Genomic DNA, 19,819 nt, shown 5'->3' with positions numbered 1-19,819 from the left:
AGGGAACAAGGAGCCATGTGTTTTCTTTTCGTTCATCTTTTTATCTCCCACCGGGTTTAGCATGCTTTCTAGCAACAGTAGGTTCTTACTAAAAGACTGTTAAATGGAAACCTGGATCTTTTTGCTTCCTCAATCTTCCTCTTTTCCTCCCACCACTATACATCACTGATCCTGCCTCAGCCACTGTATCTGAGAAGGGGCTAAATACCTCCCTGTCCATTTCAAAGGGCAATGACTTCTAACCAGTGATGCACACAGCAGACATCTCTGATTACAGATGCCCCTGATTTTATGTAGCAAAAGTTGCATGTGAGTAGACCATTTATCAACCAAACCCTATCTTTACTATAGTGTAGGAGAGCTTCCTACTTGAAGGAATCTTATGGTGTATTAGTTTCCTGTTGCTTCTGTAACACATTATCATGAACTTAGTGGCTTAAACAATATATATCTATTTTTTTTTTAAGATTGGCTCCTGAGCTAACAACTGTTGCCAATCTTTTTTTTTTTTTGTGCTCCCCGAATCTCCCTAGTACATAGTTGTTTATTTTAGTTGTGGGTCCTTCTAGTTGTGGCATGCGGGACGCCACTTCAACGTGGCCTGACGAGCCATGTCGAGCGCCCAGGATCCGAACCAGTGAAACCCTGGGCTGCCAAAGCGGAGCACGCGAACTTAACCACTCGGCCACGGGGCTGGCCCCACAATACATATCTATTTTCTTACAGTTCTGGAGGTCAGAAGTCTGACACGAGTCTCACTGGGCTAGAATCAAGTGTAGGCAGGGCTGTGTCCCTCCTGGAGGTTCTAGGGGAAAATGGATTTCCTTGCCTTTTCTAGCTTCTAGAGGCCACCGACATTCCTTGGTTCATGGCCCCTTCCTCCATCTTCAAGGCCAGCAAGGTCAGGCTGAGTCCTTCTCACATCGCATCACATTGACCTTCTCTTCTGCTTCCCTCTTCCTCTTATAAGGACCCTTGTGATTACACTGGGCCCACTTGGATAACCCAGGCTAATCTCCCTAATTTAAGGTCAGCTAATTAGCAACCTTAATTCCATCCACAACCTTAATTTCCTCCTCCCATATAGCACAGCATATTCATGGATTCAGGGGACTAAGGCATGGACATTTTTGGAGGCTATTATTCTGCTTACCTCACACGACAAATCTTTTTACAAAGCAGAATCATTCTAATGTAAAGTGGATAATTCTCCTCTGGTTTTTCATATGCATTTTATCAATTGCCTAAAGTAGGGCATATCTGAACTATCTACCACATGATGGCTGCATCATCTACCTAACCATTCTCTGTTTCCCACTCAGCAAAGTGCAACCTTCTCCTAGCCCTCTCCATTCTCCAAAATGATCTCCCATTTATCCCCTAATGTATTCTCTCACCTCTCCACCCTCCCATGATTTGGACCCTCTGTGTGCTGCACACATAGCATCGTTCTTGAGTGCATTCAGGATACAGGCAGCGGGCAATAAGGGTTAGGTATGATAAGACGTGTGCATTGTATGTGCAAGAGAGGAATGTGTGTAGGGATATGCATCCACACTCAGTGATTCTATATGTTTTACATTCACTCTTTTTCATTACCACTGCGTTCCTCCAGCTCAGGCCCTGCCCTTATCACTTCACCCCCGCACTAGCACCATGATCCACTTCTCGCCTCCCCAGTATCACACTAGCCTTGCTCCCATACATCTGGCACACTGGTCCAAGTCAGCTTTCATTCTCTCACTCCTCTGCTCAAGGGCCTACAGTGGATTTCCACTATTCTATCACATTGCATCTAAAATCCTCGGACTGGCCTTCGAAGCTTTTAACCAGCTTGTTCTGCTCACCCCAATCTCTCCAATCTCTTTTCTCATTATTCTCCTCTCCAGCCAAGCAACTATGCTTATCGACCTGCACATATGGTTTGCTTATTTCTTTTTTTTTTTTTTTTCTTTTTCTCCCCAAAGCCCCCCCAGTACATAGCTGTGTATTTTTAGTTGTGGGTCCTTCTAGTTGTGGTATGTGGGACGCCACCTCAGCATGGCTTGATGAGTGGTGCCATGTCTGTGCCCAGGATTCGAACCGGCGAAACCCTGGGCCGCCAAAGCAGAGCGCATGAACTTAACCACTCAGCCACGGGGCCAGCCCCTGGTTTGCTTATTTCTATGCTTGCTCTCTGCCTATGAACACATCCCACTTCTCTCTGCTAATCCATGCCTATCACTTCAAGATCCAGCTTAAAACACTCTCTTGTGGGAAGCCAGTTCTGGTTAACCCTTTCCTGTTCTTTTGTTCCATGTTCCACATCATACTTATTTACAAAATTTACTTCATATTAACTTTTTTTCATTGCTGTTTCGCTTTTGAAAAAATTGCAGGTCTCATTTGTTGAGTACTTACTATGTGTCAGGCAGTGTGCTAAGACATTTTATGTTCATTTTCTCATTTAATCCTGAACGACAACCTTTTGAGAGAGGCACTCCACTTTGCAGTTGGGGAAATCAGGGTTCAGAGAGATTAAGATACTTTTTAAAGGCTGCACAGTTACGAAGTGGTAAAGCTTGGATTTGAATCTGGTCTGTCTGATTCCAGAGCTCCATACCTGTTCTGATGTTGTGTTATTAATGCAGGTCATGTGTCTTTGTGAGTCTAGTCTCCCCAGTAAGAGTGTAGCCCCTCCAAGGCAGCATTCATGCCCACAACTGAGGCTGGATTGCCACCAGAAATGAGAGTAGTGCTCCTCCCTCAGGCAACACCCACTAACCCCCTGCTTGGCCTAGTTCCTCCCAGAGCTCTGGTCCCAGAGATGAGTGGTTCTCAAACCTGGATGTACTACAGAATCTCTTGGGGAACTGAAAAATAAGTAAATCATGATGCCCAGGCTGCACCCCAACCAATGAAATCACAATCTCTGGGAGCAGGACCCAGGCATCTGTATTTTTAAAATGCTCTCAAGGAAACTCTATTGTGCTGCCAATGTTGAGAAGCAGCTGTAGAACACAGAGGGAGACTCAGTTGGAAAGCTGTTTTTTCTGTTTTAAACCCTTTCTATGTCTCAGGAAGCCACATCTCCCCTGTGTGTCTTGTCTTTCCTGCCCCCTCCCTACCTGTCCATTTGGTTTTTCACCCAACAACATCTGAGGAGGGCAGCAATCATTGGTTGAGGAAATGGCCACAAGCCAATTAAACATCAGCTCCGGGCAGGTTCCTAAACCAATGGGAATCCTGTGAATCACAGGTGGAAAATTAACATATGAAAGCTTTCTGGGTTTCACAAAGATAAAAATAAGGTAAATAACTTGCTCTTTTAGAAATAGCAAACACTCTACCTCTTAATCTGCTAACAACATCTCCCCCTGGGAAATCCTTTAAGAAAGGAAAGTTGCACCTCCTCTAACAGCTTCCGCCAGCTGGCAGGCAGGCCTGACCCCCACCCACACTGGTCACTGGGTGTTCAAACAGGAGAGCCATGGAGGGGGCGGCTGACCACGGCTACAAGACTGCACAGGCGACAGCTGCTTGCCGGTCTGAAGGAGCTGATCTATGGGAAAGGTTCTAAGGTTCTGGAAGGGTTGGAGTCTGAGAGGTGAAATGGGGACTAGCCCCTGCCTGCTTCTTGTCTTCCCAGGCCCCCTCGGTTCTGTCTACATACTCAGACACCTCCTTTTCCATGATTTCAGGTGTGTGTGTGTGTCTATGGCGGGGCTCCTCAAGTGGTATGCACATATCCCTTCAGCCTCTGGGGCAGCCAGGCAAGGCCCGGGGTGGCCAGAGTCTCCGGAGCTGATCCATTTACCCCAGTGTTCACAAGAATGTAATTTTCTGTGTGTGCGGCGACACAGGAAAGATTGGGAAGAGATGGCCTGGGGGTAGCTCCAAGTTCTCCAATTCCCCTGCCCTCTGTTGAAGACCTCTCGTGAGTTGATCTGACACTTCCTAGCCTTTCCTAGCACTGGCTGACCTTAATATGTGATCAAGACAGCATGTCCCACAGGGTTGAGAAGGGAAAGAAAGATGAGCCCAAAGGGGCCCAGGGTCTGAACCACTTCCGAATCACTGAACCTCACTTAACAGGCTCAAACTCTCTTTCTCAAATGTACGTCTTCCTCTGTTCTCAAGGCCTGTCCCGAGGGAGAAAGAGCCCTCAAAGCTGGCCTTACCTTGGCATCCATGATGCTGGTCTCCACCCGGGCCACGCCCTGGTTCTCCCGGAACAGCTGGATCTTGCTGATCTTGCTGAACTCGGACAGCACAGTGGTGAGGTTGGTTTTGAGGTCAATAACATGGCTGATGCCATGACGGGGTCCCACCAGGAGAGTGGTGGCCGACTGCTTCTCATCCTGGTGCCCAAGCATGGCAGGCAGCATTCAAAGAAAGAAGGGCAGGGGAGGTGGGGAAAGGAGGCAGGAGGAGGAAATAGAAAACAGGCAGATTGGACCAGTTCTGCTGGGAGATCTGGAAACATCTGGGGCTCAGAGTCAGGGCGGGAGGACAACCTTGAGAGAAAAATGATCTGGGACACCCTTATTCCTGGGGCAGGGCCCTGGATCATTGCTTTAAATGGAGACCTTAGTCTCAGTAGTAGGTTGAGTGAAGTGGACAGCAGAGGCTGGCTCTAGCAAAATCGTGAACTAGGTGAGGTTTGCTTTGGTGCTTTTGCAGCATCCTCTTCCTACCAAGCCCTGGGGACTTTCCATTTGTTGCCGCAGGCCTCACAAGGCCCCCACCCAGGGCTGTGCCTAAACAGTGGCATCCTGTGTTTGATCTTTACCAGCTCCCCCCTCCCACAACAGCCACTCAAACTTGCACTTCTCATTGGTGCCAAAAGCTCAACTGACAAAGTAACTCTGCCTAAGGTGTTAAGGGCTGACTGGGTACTTAATGTGGGGGAGGGGTCTCCCTTCCTAAGAAGGTATTTGTCCTTCAGTAGGCACCAAAGCAATCTGAACCTAAAGGAATGGCCTGTAAGAATTTCAGCAGTGGTGGGGACTTTTCTGGGGGTGGAGGAAGAGGGTAGCGGGCCTTTGGTGATCCTCAAATCTCAGCATATAAATAGTTATATTTGAGCCTGATGGACTGGATTCCCTCAAGTGGTCCTGACAGGCTCCTTGGCGCCATGAAGCCTGAGCCCTATGCTGGCCCATTCACTGTATTAGCATCACCCTAAGGAGCCTCTTCCATCTGCTATAGACGGTTTCTTTGATAAGCGGCTTTCTATCAGTGTACCCCACGAGCATGACAGCGTGTTCCCCAGAGCATGAGAAGCACCTGGATCCAATTAGCGTGATGATTTGAATTTCTTTTCACCACAGCTCACTAGGGTAAACTAGTAGAAGGCAAAGTCTTTAGGGGGGCCAGCTGTGCCCCGCCTGCCTGAGAGGAGGGGTTCTTCAGTGGAGGCCCTGGACAGGCAGGAGGAAGTATGTGGACTCAGGAAGCCTGGGGTGGGGGCTCTGGGGGTATGGGGAAGAGCAATGAAATAGAGCAGGGGTTGGCAAACTCTGGCCCCTCACCAGTTTTTGTACAGCCCATGAACTAAGAATGGTTTTTAGATTTTTAAAAGGTTGGAAAAAATTCAAAAGAACCATGTTTTGTGAGATGTGAAAATCACATGAAATTCAAATTTCAGTGTCCATAAATAAAGAGATATTGGAACACAGCCACGCTTATTTGTTTATGCATTGTCTACGCCTGCTTTCGCGCTACAATGGCAGGGCTGAGTAGTTGCGACAGAGACCCACATGGACTGCCTGCAAAGAATAAAATACTACTATCTGGCCCTTTATGTGAAAAGTTTGCTGACCTCTGAAATTGAGGAAAGAGGACACAAAAGGGTCATGCAGGGATACTAAAAATAAATATTGGCTCCTACTTTACCATTTTGCCAGAGGCAGGACCAGAGCACCAGGGGAGGCGAGAGGGAGAAGCAGGAAGAGGAGGAAAGACCTTTAGAAATACTCGCTGATGGAGAATGCTACCCTAAAGTTCTAATGGAGACCCTCCTACCCCCAACCCAAGGACAAAGGGCTCCCACCCCCACCACTGCCCTCACTGACCAGGCCCACAGTGTTGAACAAAACGCCTGTGAAGGTCGGAAGTTCATTCAAAATTCGAAGATACTGGAGCTTTGCCTGAATTGCAGAGCCCTGTGGAAACAACCCACCCCGAAATATGAGACCCCTGACTTGCACAGGAAAAGCAAACTCATGTTCTCAGGAAGGAGTGTCGACACCTTAAGATAGGCACTAGTCAGACTATTCAGCAAGCCGCACCGTGGCAGTGTGAGGAGACCCTTGGAAAAACAGCAAGAAGGTTCCAGTTTGGATAGCTCTTGCCTATAGCATCTCAGATCCCTTTCTAAACTTCTCCTGCCTCCTGATTTTCCTTCCTTAAGAAGTCAGCTTACTCATTTTGTTTTTGGGTTAATTCCAAGAGCTTTCCCTGACTCTGATACCCCACCTCATCTATACCTCTCTTGAGATCCCCAGTAGCCACGGAGGTACGGTCCATCCCCAGCCGGGGGTCCCACTTAATACCTTTAATCTTGAGTACCCCTAAGTCCCAAGCCTGCTCTTACTCTGGCATTCCCTCATAGAAAAATCTCTATCAGTGGTACCGGCATCCTCTGGGCATTCAAGCCAGAAACCTGGGAATCACGCTAGACTCCTCCCTCGTCCTCTCATCTGAGGGCCACCACTCACCAAATCATCTTGAGTCTACCTCCTAACTCCCTCTCTAACCTATCCATCTCTCTTCTCTAGCCCTACAGTCATTGCCTTGATGTGTCAGGCAATCCCGTGTCAGGGTGGCATTCAGCTTACCTTCAGTACTGACACTCCTTTCCCTCAACCCCTCCACACTGCTGTTAGAGGGAGCATCCTAAAACATATGTTTAATCACATCAGCTGCCTGCTCAAACCCCTCAATGAATCCCCCTTTCCACGGTATACAAGGCACTCCATGAATTGGCTCCTGCCAACCTCTCTGGCCTTCTCTCTTGCCCCCACCCCACCCCAGGCATGTTCCTTTCACTCTCTGTACTTGCCTGTGCTGAACTATTTGCATTTCTTTCCATGCACAATGTTCTCTCATATCCCTAGGTCTTTATACAGATGGATCACCCTGAGTGGGAAAGTCTTCCTTCCCCCAGCCCCAACTCATCTAGACAAATTCCTATCTGTCCTTAAAGACCCCACATCAAATGCACCAATTCCTGGCCTTTTCCACTTCCCTAGGGCTGGCCTGGGTGTTCCTCCTCAGGGCTTCCAGAGCACCCACGCCTGGCATACCATGTTGTGACTGACTGTCATGTTTCCCCACCATCCTGTGCCTGACTAGAGGGCGGAGACCAGGTCGTCTCCATCTCTGTTTCTCCAGCCCGAACACTGGGGAGGCTCAAAAAATGTTTGCTGAGGAGATGGTTAGGAGCATTGATACTCTCTGTTGGGAAGAAAATAATCTGATTAAATATGCACAGCAAGGTAGGAATGGCTTAACTCTCTGGGGAAATTTGCATCTTAAAAGAGAAGCTAGTTGGTAATGCAAAGAATCTGGAATGGGTGGAATATATGGGGGCGACTGTGTCCTGTGTCTACGTCTACATGATGATTCTAGTGCCTCTCACCACCCTCCTGCCTCCTGGGCAGGAAGTACAAGTAGGTTGAGCATTACAAGCCTGAAAAGGGCCTGCAGAGTCCGGGGAACAGGGAGGAGGAGTGCCTCAGAGGGTACCCGAGAAAGTGCAGGAGAGCACAGCAGTGACCTAAGCCCTCGACATACCGCCCAGTGACCAATTGTCCAGGTCAGGCCTTGTTCCACTGGGCTGGGCTTTTATCTCCCAGAATTCCCTATCCTAGGACTGACAAATTAGAAACCTAATGAGGGACAGAGCAGTCATTTCTATGGGAAACATGTGCTTCCCCAGGGTCCAGTGCTGTCCCCTCGGCAAGTGCTCAATCTGCACAGACTTAATGGGTGAAAACAATCTGAGGATTTTCTCCCCCTGCATCTTGGCCCCTTTACTTTGAGGACTCTGGGCTCTCTCTGTGACTGGTTACTAAACCGTCCCTGGGGGCGGTTCCGGCTTGGGGAAAACTCCTCTACACAGTCGTCCCCCATATCTAGCCAAGCTGGATGTGTACCCAAGTCAAAAACAATGGGGACGATCCCCAGAAGACCAGACCTGTTGGGAAACCACACAAGAGCCCCCCATGGACACTAGTGCTTGAGCATGGCACCCAATGTCCTACTCTGGGTACCTTGGTGCCACTGGAAGGATGTGTTTGGTGAGCCTTCAGTTGCTGAGAGAGAGATTTCCGGAGGTTCTTCTCTTTGATGCCCTGCAGGAGGGAGGGGGGAAGAAAGGGTTCCAGGCCCCACTCCTTCCTAAAAGCAGAAGAAAAGTAAGAAATTAGTGAGAGAGGCAAAGTAGGACAGAGAAAGGAAGATGGTAACGCAGAAACTGACTGAATCTGAGGCAGAGATGGAGGAGAAAGAGAAAAAGGGGCGGGGCAGGAGAATAACATTGGCCACAGTTCCCCGGTAGAAGCTGTAGCTCAAGGGCATCATGGTCTAGCTGTGAGGAACTCCAATTCTCCCTCTCTTCCCAGAGCTAGATTCCTGAAAAGCATAGCACAGTTCCACCATTCACCTTCTCCCTGCACAGCTACTTGCCCCCATCCCTAAGGGCCCCGGCACAACTTACTCTACATTCTTGAGTGAGATCTTCTGACTAGGTCGAGTGGCTGAGACAGTGATATAGATGTGGAGGGCAGCAAGGCCCAAAAGCATCTCAGGCTTAGGGTCCATTCCAAACCGTTCTCGGATAACATCATTCCGACTCTGTGAGAGAAGGCAGTCCAAATCCATCAGTTAAAGGAGACATTCCCTCCATAGCCCTTGATCTACTCCCTTACATCCCAGAAAAGAATCAAGGTGTCAGGGAGACATTCTAGATCAAGGGGAGGAGGAAGGTTCTGCCCTTGGAGAGGAGAAAACAGAGGAACCTTGGGTCTCAGATACACTGTTTACTTCATACAGCAGATACTCGACAGCCTTCTTCTCAGTGACAGATGCACACAATGGCAAGGCACAAGTGGGCAGACTGTCTAGGTCATTGCAAAAGTGAGACATGACACCTCTCCCTTTCTTTCCTACTGTTACAAGAGAGCTTTCTGCCTTTTCTCGTGGGCCTATACTCACCCCCCAGCCACATGAGGCTCCTCTACTAGCTCAGATGGAAACAAAGGAAAGCAGACATTGGGAGGGGCTCTCTATAGCGTTCTGGCCCAGAAGCACAGGGTGAGAGATGGATTGCAGGGATTGGGCAGATATTCTGTTCCTTGGGGTCTGAAAGTCAAAAGCAGGGATGAGTCAGTCTTCTCTATCCTAAAAGGGGTTCCCTGGACTACTGGCCAAGGGTATGATAACTCCCAAACCCTGAAGGTCAGAATTCCAGCTATCAATGAGTCAACCTTGGTTAGACCAGTTGCCCATTGTGTTGAGGTGAAACCAGGATGAGCTATGGTACTAGGGAGCTATAGTGGTATCACTACAGAATAGGAGAGAGTGGAAAAGGAATGCTTCATCAATGATCATCTATGTAGAAAATGCAATGGAATCTACAAATAAACTACTAGAACTGAGTTAGCAAGGTTGCAGGATATAAGATCATATACAAAAACGTATTTCCACATGGTTGTAACAGACAATCAGAAACTGAAATTAAAAGTCAAAACCATTTACAATAGCACCAAAAATATGAAGTAATTAGGGATAAATTTGTCAAAATGTGTGAAAAAACTGTACACTGAAAATAGAAAACACTGTTGAGAAAAATTAATGACCTAAATAAATGTAGACAAATACTCTCTTTATGAGTTGGAAGGCTCAATATTATTAAGATGTCAGTTCTCCCAAAATTGATTTGTAGATTCAACACAATCCCAATCAGAATCACAGTAGATTTTTGGTATAAATTGACAAGCTAATTCTAAAACTCACATGAAAATGCAAAGGACCTAGAAAGGCCAAAACAACTTTGAAAAAGAAGAACAAAGATGGAGGACAAGCACTACCTGATTTTAAGACTTATTATAAAGCTATTATAATCAAGAGTGTGATTTTGGCATAGAGACAGATAAGTAGATCAATGGAATAGAATAGAGTTCAGAAAAGACCTACACATATATAGACAACTGATTCTTGACAAAGATTCAAAGGCAATTCAGTGGAGAAGGGATAGTCTTTTCAACAAATGGTGCTAGGGGCCGGCCCGGTGGCACAGCGGTTAAGTTCACACGTTCTGCTTCTCAGCGGCCCTGGGTTCACCGATTTGGATCCCGGGTGCGGACATGGCACCACTTGGAAAGCCCTGCTGTGGTAGGCGTCCCACATATAAAGTAGAGGAAGATGGGTGCAGATGTTAGCTCAGGGCCAGTCTTCCTCAGCAAAAGGAGGAGGATTGGCAGCAGTTAGCTCAGGGCTAATCTTCCTCAAAAAAAAAAATAAAAATAAAAACCCAAATGGTGCTGGAACAATTGGATATCCATATGCAAAAAAAAAAATGAACTTTGATTGATACCTTGTGCCATATACAAAAGTCAACTCGAAATGGATCAAAGACCTAAATGTGAAACCTAAAATGATAAAACTTCTGGAAAATAGGAGAAAAATCTTTGTGAACTTGGGTTATGCAAAGATTTCTTAGATAGGACACCATAAGCACAATCCATAAAAAAACAAATTGACAAATTAGACTTCATCAAAATTCAAACTTTTGCTCTGTGAAAGACACTGTTTAGAAACTGAAAAGACAAGCCAGAGACTGGGAGAAAATAATTGCAAATAACATATCCAACAAAAAACTTGTATCCAGAATATATAAATAACTCTCAAAACTCAATAATAAGAAAGCAAACCACCCCAATAAAAAAGTGGCTAAAAGATTTCAACAGACACTTCACCAAAAAAGATGCATGATGGCAAATAGGCATATGCAAAGATGTTCAACATCATTAGTCATTAGGGAAATGCAAATGAAAACCACAATGAGCTACCACTGTACACTATTAGAATGACTAAAATAAAAAACGATACTGACAATACCAGGTATTGACAAGGATGTGGAGAAACTGGGACTTTCATACGTGGCTAGTGGGAATGTCAAATGGTACAGCCACTTTAGAAAACAGTATTGGAGTTTCTTTAAGAAATTAAAGAAAGACAGATCTACCATATGACCAAATCATTCCATTCTTAGGTATTTACCCAAGAGAAAAGAAAGTATATGTCAAACAAAGACTTGTACATGAATGTTCATAGAAGCTTTATTCATAGTAGTCAAAACCGGGGAATAACCCAAATGTCCATCAGCAGGTGAACTGATAAACAAATACTGATACATCCATACCATGGAATACTACCCAGCAATAAAAAGGAATGAACTACTGACACACACAACAACATGGATGAATCTCAAAATGATTATGCTGAGTGAAAGAAGCCAGACCAAAATGAGTTTCCATACAGTATTATTTCATTTATATAAAACTCTAGAAAATGCAAAGTAATCTATAGTGACAGAAAACAGGTCAGTGGTTGCCTGGGGATAGAGGGAACAAATTACAAAGGAGCCTGAGGACACTTTTGGAGGTGTTGAATATGGTCAATATCTTGATTGTGGGTGACGGCTTCATGGGTATAAACATATATCAAAACTTATCAAATTGTCATTTTCAATATGTGCAGTTTGCTCTGTGTCAATTAGACCCCAATAAATCTGTTTAATAGAAACAAGAAGGAATACAGCTGAAGTCCATATCATCACGAAGGGGAGAGAGAGGGTGGACATGGTCTTGTCACCAAATTCCAAAATATTTGAACCAAGATGATCTCTGGAGGCCTGAATGAAGAAATTTAGGGCAAAGAAAATGAGAACTAAACTTATAAAATTCATAGAAGAACCACAACTCATTGCCCCCTAGAGTGCTGATAAAGGAACCCGAGGCTGTTTGAGAAATGTTAACATTTTAGAAGGGGCAGAAAGGACAACCACAACATCTCATAGCTCATCTCCAGGTATCTCTATCAGAGACATCATCAGAGATGAGTTTTGAGGTTTTTTCCCTTTCATCAAGCACTCTGTATGTCCTATGGGCACCTAAAACTCAACATGTCTCAAAGTGAACTCATCTTTTCCCAAACCTATTCTACTACCTGTGTTCCCTAACTTTGGGAATGATACCACTTTTCCCAGACACTCATTGAGTCAAAGCCTATCAATTCTACTTTTTAAATATCTCTTGAATCCCATCCCACCACCACCATCACAGCCATGGTTCCGGCCCCCATCATTTCTCTTGGGGGTAACTGCAGTAGCTCTCTAGCAGGTGTGTTTCCTCGGCACTATGTGATCTTTTGAAATCACTCATCTGAGTAGGCTATTCACCTTTCAACATTTCTGGGCCCCCATACTACAGCAGAATTTCTTTACCTTGGCTGTGCATTAGAATCCCTTGAGAAATTTTTAAAATATCAATATTTGGACCCCGCCCATACAGATTTTGATTTATTTGGTCTTGGGTGGGGCAGACCATTTTCTTCAAAGCTTCTCAGATAATTCTCACATGCAGCTAGGGTCAAGACACACTGCCCTAAAGCAGTGGCTCCCACACACCATCAAGCATCAGAAGCCTCTGGAGGGCTTGCTAAAACACAGATTGCTGGGCCTCACCTCCAGAGTTTCTGATTCAGTAGGACTGGACTGGGGCCCAAGAATTTTCATCTCTAAAAAGCTCCTGGTTGATGCTGATGCTGCTGTTCCAGGGACCACACTTTGAGAATTGCTGCCCAGCCTAAATCAGTTTAAAGCCTGTGCTTGCCGTGACCTATCAGGCCCTTTACCATCTGCTTCCGGTCTCCCCTATTCCATTTCCTACTGCTCCTTACTTCACATTCTGTCCTCCATCCAAAGTAAGTTATTCATAGTTCTCTCATCATCGCATGCTGTTTCATGCCACCAAGGCTTTGAAGACGCAAGTCCCTTTGCCTAGAATGTGCCCCCTCCACTCCATCTCTGCACACAGCAAACGTCCACTTATCCTTTAAGGCTAAGAGTGTGCATCTATCACTTCCTCTGTGAAGCCTTCACCATGCCCCTCCCTTGGAGAGTTCACAAACTGCTTCCTGGGTGCCCCTACTGCACAATGCCATCAACATAGTGCCTGTCACACTGTCTTATATTTACCTGGGCACATATCAATCTAGGAGCTCTAGAAAGCCAGGACAGTTCTTTGTTCACCTTGATTGCCAGCACCTAGCACAGGTCCTGGCCCAGAATAAGTACTCAGCAAATGTTTCTGGATGAATTAAATAGGGAATCATCTCCTTACTGGATCTGGGCATTGGGGGTTAGGACCCCCTGTTACCCAAATCGGCTTGTTAAACCTGGGGATCCAGTAATGGTGCCAGAGTTAATGAGGTTGCTTGCTCCTGAAAACTGATGAGATCTGTCCTGACAAACAGACAGGACCTTGAGCCACAGCCAGCTCAGGTCACCAGGCCAACCAACTTGGCCCTGGTCTACGATGGTAGCAGAAAGGGAAAGGGCCTTCAGAGCTACCTGGAGGTTGGGAAAACTTACATAGTGACTTCATTGTGATGGCAGAACAGCCTGCCTGCTTGTTTGTCCATTGGTCTGTCTGTCTGTGTATCCCCAAGCCAGACTCTACCTGGATATACAGGTACTCGAAAGCAGCGGGATCCCGACGCAACAGCTCCACAGGGTCTTTGGGAAAGAAGCTTATCCGGAAGAGGCATTTCATTCCCTGATAGTGTGTCCGCTGCACCACCTGAATCGCAGGGATGAGGGGTGTGAGGAAAAGAGATCTGGGATCAATGGCTAGGGTGGTGGGAACCAGCTTGGGGGCTCTTCAAGGCGGGGCTTAGGGAAGAGCTAGGGTGCTATTTCCCACTCTGTCTCCCGCCTGGCTGATTCTAGTTACCCTTGGGGGAAAGTAATGAGGAGCCAGGTCTTTCGGCCCTTTTGACCCAAAGAGACTAGAATTTTCATATCATTTATCCAGGACATGGCCTTTTATGAACAATCTAAGGCCCAAGACACTACGTAGGAAGAGAGGGCCCCTGGGAAGTTCTCTGACTCTTTTCTTTCTGTGGGGCTAATGCCTTTACCTTGCAGAGGGGCTCAGCTTCAAGCAGAGTAAGTTGCTGATTAGAAGCCAAATCAAAGATTTAAAATCTCTTTTGGAGGTATAGCTGAAACAAGTTGGCAATATTTCAGTAACTGCTGAAGCTGGCATGGGTAATGAGAGTTCATTATACAATTCCTTCTACTTTGGTGTATGTTGGGGATTTTTTGGTAATAAAAAAGTTTAAAATCCAATTTGGAACAAGAGACTAATTGAATCCAAAAGTCTTCTTGAGGGGCGAGGAGGTATTCAGGCCTCCCTCCAGGAAGGACACCTACAACCTTCTCTTCATGGGAACCTGTGAGTCTCTGGATGGCATTTGGCTGAGAGGTAAAGTTGAAGAATTTTTCTTTCCTAAAATCCTTTCATTTTTTTGTGTCTGATTTTGGTTTTTGTTTCACTTCTATTAGACACTGCTCCCTAACTGTCCCTCTCCAACTCCTCTCCTCCCTCCCCGGAATGTTGATTGACCCTGGTTGCTTCTCTGACTCTTCTGGGTGCTTCACTCTTGGTGACGACTAACTATCCAGCAATCCTGGATTCCCCAGCCTTTTTCCACATGGCAAAGGCGAGGATGATAAGACGCTTTCTCCTACTCTGCCTTGGAAGTTGATGTGGGTGACATGCTGCCCATTCTTGGCTCCACTCAACCCATTCCAAGCCCGTACTTGTCCAGCCTCACTAGTCTCACTAGACTCCACTCGCTGACCCTTCCACATGACAGCCTTCATCTGAGGGCCAAGCTTCCTCTCGGAGGCAGAAAAGTCTAGCAGGCAGGGCTTCCAGGAGGCAGGAGAGTTGACACTGTTCTTCTACTCAGCATTCTGGGAGCTTCACAGTGAATCACTACCCCACACTTTTCCCAATAGAGACCAAGACTAGCAATCTTCATGCCCATTTTAGGTCACAAGGGATGGTGCCAAAAGCCCTCTGGAGGTGGGTAGAACAGAGCTTGATTGAGAACTGTGACTTCTGGGAACTGGTGGAGCATATTATTATGAATTTTCTAGAAAGAGAGTGCCTGGAGTCCTCTTCTCTAGTAGAGGCCACATGCAAAGGTATCAAGCCAGGACAAAGGAGTTACTTACATAAGCCAGGGGCTGCTTGTCCTGGAGAAGCAGGAACTTGTGGTTCTGTTCTGGCCCGGCATACTCCAGGACAAGAGCAAAGTGCTCAATGTACCTCAGGGAAAGACGGTCCTGTAACGTCACCATCACATCCTGTGGAAGAAAGAAGAGCCTTGACAGGGAGATCCATTCCAGCTCTAAGCTACTCTAAACACCAAACATGGGAGAGGGAGACTGAATATCAAGAAAGATAGACCGGGGGTAGAAGGCTGAGGCTGATAAGGAGACACTGGCCTTTATGGTGGCCCAGGCACTGTGCTCCAGGATAAGGAGAGTGACCCATCAGTGCTGTTCAGAGGCCTGGGCCCTGGGGAACACAAAAGGAGCAAGGGGTGGAGGAGGGTGTTTCTGAACTTGGCCTGACCAGGCATATGGCAAAAGAAGGTCACAGCCCACCCTCTCTCCTTCCATTTGGCAAATTATTTCCTAAGTGCTTACTAAGTGCCAGGCACTGTACTAGTTCTTCTCTCACCTTCTTCTATGAGTCACAATGTTCATTCTGGTTTGTCCATCAACTTAGCAATTAACAAAAGCAAAAGCCACAATTGTGTACTTGAAAAGTAGACTATTTCTGGATTCATAATCTAAATCAAATGACTTGAGTTACTGGCAGAATGTTCATTTTTGATCGTAGATGGCTTTTAGAGATGATCAATTTAGCAACTTGAAAAATGTGTCCAGGCAAAGGAACTATGTCACATGTCTTGTGTACAGTCATAAATCTGACTACTTCTGGGCTCCGTCTGCTCTGCTGCCCTACTTTTAATATTAGGGTGTCTGGAAACATATCCATGGGGGCTGCCCAAATGTCAGTTTTGAGACTTGTGCCGCCTATTTGCTGTGACTTCAGCGTACACTGGGCTCCAGTGTGTGTGTGTTCATGGAATCAGCATCACTCAGCCCCCAAGGGCTGCAAAGAGGCAGGCTTGGGAATGAGAAGCTCCCTTACAGCCAGGCTTGCCAAACAACCCCCTCAGTGAACATTAAAAAGACGCTTAGCCATTCAAATGTTAGGCTGGAAACTGGTGGGTAGTTGAGAGTATCTCTTTGTATTATCCAAGTAGTCACAGAGGCGCCAGTGTTGCTGGAACTCTGGCAGGGACAAATGAGGTTTTCTTTGCAGTTCGGCTGCACTGGGATCGTGGACGGCCAAGCTGGCGATTGCCAACTGGCGTTACAAGTGTAAGGGCCCCATGCCAAGGCTGTCAATTCACCCAGGTACCTCTCTGAGACAAGTGGCTTGGAAGCCTGTCCAAGTTCCAATGAACAGTCAGTGCACCCCCCTGAAGTCAGGGTGAGATCTCAAGCCAGGGGACATTGCTGTCCTGGAAGGCTGGGGCTTCCTGGAAGGCTGGGGCTACCTGGAAGCAACAATGGTGGTGACATTGTGAAGTAGGAGAACGCTCAAAGAAGCCTCCAAGGGGAAAGAGAGGAGTGAATTCTCCAGTGTGGAGACAGATCTACAGTGGGCATACCAACCCATGAATACAAACCAAGGAGGATTCTGATACGGAGACATATCCACATCTGGAGGAGGGGCATTTGGACATCCCTGGGTGGCCTTGTTCCATTTCCAATGCCTCTCCTATAAACTGAGACCTTCAATAGCCAAGAGACCATCCCAGGGCACCCTAAGGAGTGTGTTTTGGTCCTAGGTCCCCCTAGGATACCCACCCAGGCCTAAGCCTTCCAAAGAAACTCAGTTCAATCAACACGGGTTAGACACACTGATTTGCAACTCGGGTGCTACTGGCACTTTGGGCAGGACAATTCTTCATCATTCACGGACTGTCCCACTCCCCGCAAGACACTTAGCCTCCCTGACCCTGAGACACTAAATGGCAGTGGCATGCCAAACAGTGGGGATGACCCAAAATACCCTCAGACATTCCCAAAAGCCATCTGGGAGGGGGCAGTGCTGAGCCGAGCTGAGAACCACTGGCAAGGCCAATTCTGAACACTGGGCAGCATTGGTTGCATGGAAACATTCAATCTGGGGATAGCATTCTCTTTCTGGAAAGAGTCCAGAAGAAGCATGAGTGGCTATTTCTGTCCCAGACCAGAGTTGAACCTGGGGGTTAACCATATCATCGCCTCTCCTCCTCAGGACTAAGGGAATCACTACAACTTTTAGATGCCTGGCTGAGCCATTAAGAATCACAGCTCAGTAACTGCTCTTCCTGTGAAAGGAATAGCCAAAGGGACTGCTGCCTGACTTTTCAAATCTTGGTTCAGAGCTTGAGATCTCGTTGTTATTTAAAAAGCAAGACACGGCTAAGCTAATCCCCTGAGAGATTGTGTTTGTTGATTTCTGCGTGTAAACTTGCATAGGTGTTATTGTATCAATATAAATCACTTTTGCTTTATAAATTGTTTAACGATCTTCACATTCCTCAGCTCCCAAGAGTCTTGAAGGACCCAGCATAACAGGGACACAAAGCAGTTCACAAGTAGATGCATGCACATGCACACACACTCGCATTTACAATCACTAGCACACAGCTGGGCACACAAATTTCCCCCACCATCCTGATCCGAGGATTGTGTGTTTTGAGCAGGAGCTCAAAGGCCACCTTGCTCCAGCAGCAAGCAGCTGTGTGCAGACTCAGGAACCTGAAGACCAGCAGCTGTGTGTGATCTAGAGAGGGTAATGCTGACCTGAGAGAGGAGACTCTATATGTACCTTGACAGTGGTCCGGCCATCAAACGTGAATGACTTGATCTGCCCATTTTCTAAGAAAACCTTCAGGACATTGGGGATGAGAAGAAGAGCTTCTTTCTTCATCATTTTCTGTGAACAGGCAGGGAGAGGACAAGGAGAGGGGCTCATTTAGAAGGAGGAGGGAAGCCAAAGGAGGGATGTAGAAAGGAAGAGCGAGGAGCAAGGGAAGGAGACAGGGAGCCAAAGGTACAGAAGGACAAAGAGACAGAGGAAAGAGAAGATCAATGATAACGTTACGTGGAGACCAGAACCAAATTCTCCTCGAAGATATTAGGTCACATCAAAAGTTCACCCTTCATTTGATGTCACAGCACACCTTCATTCCACTGTGGCTTAAAGCTCCAGAGCTTAGAGCAGTGCTTGGCCCATAGAGACCACCACATACTGAAGGGCTGACAGAAGGCCTCCTCAGGAGCCCGCCTCACTCACTTGCTCTTATCTCCTGTCGCCTCCCTTTCCACCAGGCCCTTCGCACATGGAGATCACCTCCACATCCGTACCTTTGCTCTACCATTCCCCCTCCCTCATAGCATCCTAGGTCCTTCCTGGCCTGGCCCCTGCCTACTTCTCCAGAGTCATGTCTTGCTATTCCAGATACCCACGCTGCTCTTTCATGCCTGTAGACCTCTGACAATTTGTCATTCACGGACTGTCTCCACTTCCTGCAGGACGCTTAGCATCTGTGACCCTGAGACACTAACTGCCAACAGCATGCCAAATTGATGGGATGACCCAAAACACCCTCAGGCACTTCCAAAAGCTCTCTGAGAGTAGGCACCACTGACTCTAATTGAGAATCACTGGCAAAGCCCATTTTTGACACCTGATAACTCCTTAGCAAAAGTTTTCCTGGCCCAGGCACTTTTTTTATTTATAGAGTGGTGCATGCTAAGTTCTCAATAAATATCTGTGAAATAAAGACTGTTCCCTCTGCCTTCCTCTTCCCCTCCTTGGCAAACTCTTACTCACTCATCTTTCAAAACCCAGCTTAAATATGAATTCTGCAAAGGCATGTTCAATATCGTCAGGTACTTGGACCTGGTGTTCCCATGTGTTCCTACAGCAACTTGCAGACACCTCTCTCAGTGCTCTTATCATATTTTTGAAGATGTTTGTCTTTCACAATCAAATGGTGAACTCAGAGTACAATGACCATGTTCTATTCAATCGTTGTAGTCCCGACATAAAGCAGAGTTCCTGGCTCACAGTTGGTGCTTAATAAATGGCTGCTTAATATATGAGCAGTAGGTGCTTAATATGTGCTTCCTTGAATGATTAGACTCATCAGGAGAATCCAACCATTTCCCTGGGCCAACATTATCAGTTCTATAGGAAATGAAAAGCTGCATAAGATGGCCAGATTCCTTAATTCAGTGGGCATTCACTGAGCCTCTACTCTAGGCCCAGCACTGGACTAAGCCCCATGAGTACTATGCCAGAAACAGAGGACCCAGGTCTAGTCCTACACTCTTGTTGTGATGACCTCACACACATGTGTAAATCCACCAGAGAACAATTATAAAACCAAAACAAACCAACAAGTATAAGATAAACTTGTTAATTTCCTATATGAGGCGAACTGGATTTTGATTTTGAAGGAGACGGTCGGTGTGGACTATTAGAAAGGCCAGAAGAGAACAGTCCAGATCTAGGGACTGTCATAGACAAAGTATGAAAGCATGAACAAGCAAGTCCTCCTGGGTCAAAGTGTGGCTAGCAGGAGTGGGGAGCTAGGAGTCAAGCCATGGTGGGAAGTGAGGGGA

The 19,819-nt window shown here is 46.6% G+C and overlaps 1 protein-coding gene across 20 annotated transcripts in view; it reads right to left on the bottom strand.

The window, feature by feature from the left end:
- The window catches only part of FRMPD3 (FERM and PDZ domain containing 3), a 126,586-nt gene that overhangs the window by 21,788 nt on the left and 84,979 nt on the right, over positions 1-19,819 (bottom strand). For 19 of the 20 annotated variants that reach the window (XM_070605691.1, XM_070605680.1, XM_070605688.1 and 16 more), the window contains 7 exons: positions 18,018-18,125; positions 15,296-15,427; positions 13,731-13,850; positions 8,705-8,841; positions 8,259-8,385; positions 6,057-6,146; positions 4,161-4,340 (listed from right to left, as the gene is read on the bottom strand). In XM_070605691.1, the coding sequence (XP_070461792.1) occupies positions 4,161-4,340; positions 6,057-6,146; positions 8,259-8,385; positions 8,705-8,841; positions 13,731-13,850; positions 15,296-15,427; positions 18,018-18,122 (891 nt within the window). In that variant the 5' untranslated portion in view covers positions 18,123-18,125. The remainder of the gene's footprint in view (positions 1-4,160; positions 4,341-6,056; positions 6,147-8,258; positions 8,386-8,704; positions 8,842-13,730; positions 13,851-15,295; positions 15,428-18,017; positions 18,126-19,819) is intronic. The other variant, XM_070605681.1, reaches the window with a different exon arrangement.

This window comes from Equus przewalskii, chromosome X, assembly GCF_037783145.1.
Source record: "Equus przewalskii isolate Varuska chromosome X, EquPr2, whole genome shotgun sequence".
NCBI classification, from domain to species: domain Eukaryota; kingdom Metazoa; phylum Chordata; class Mammalia; order Perissodactyla; family Equidae; genus Equus; species Equus przewalskii.
Note: the sequence above shows the minus strand (reverse complement) of the source record. Positions and strands in the feature narration are given on the sequence as shown.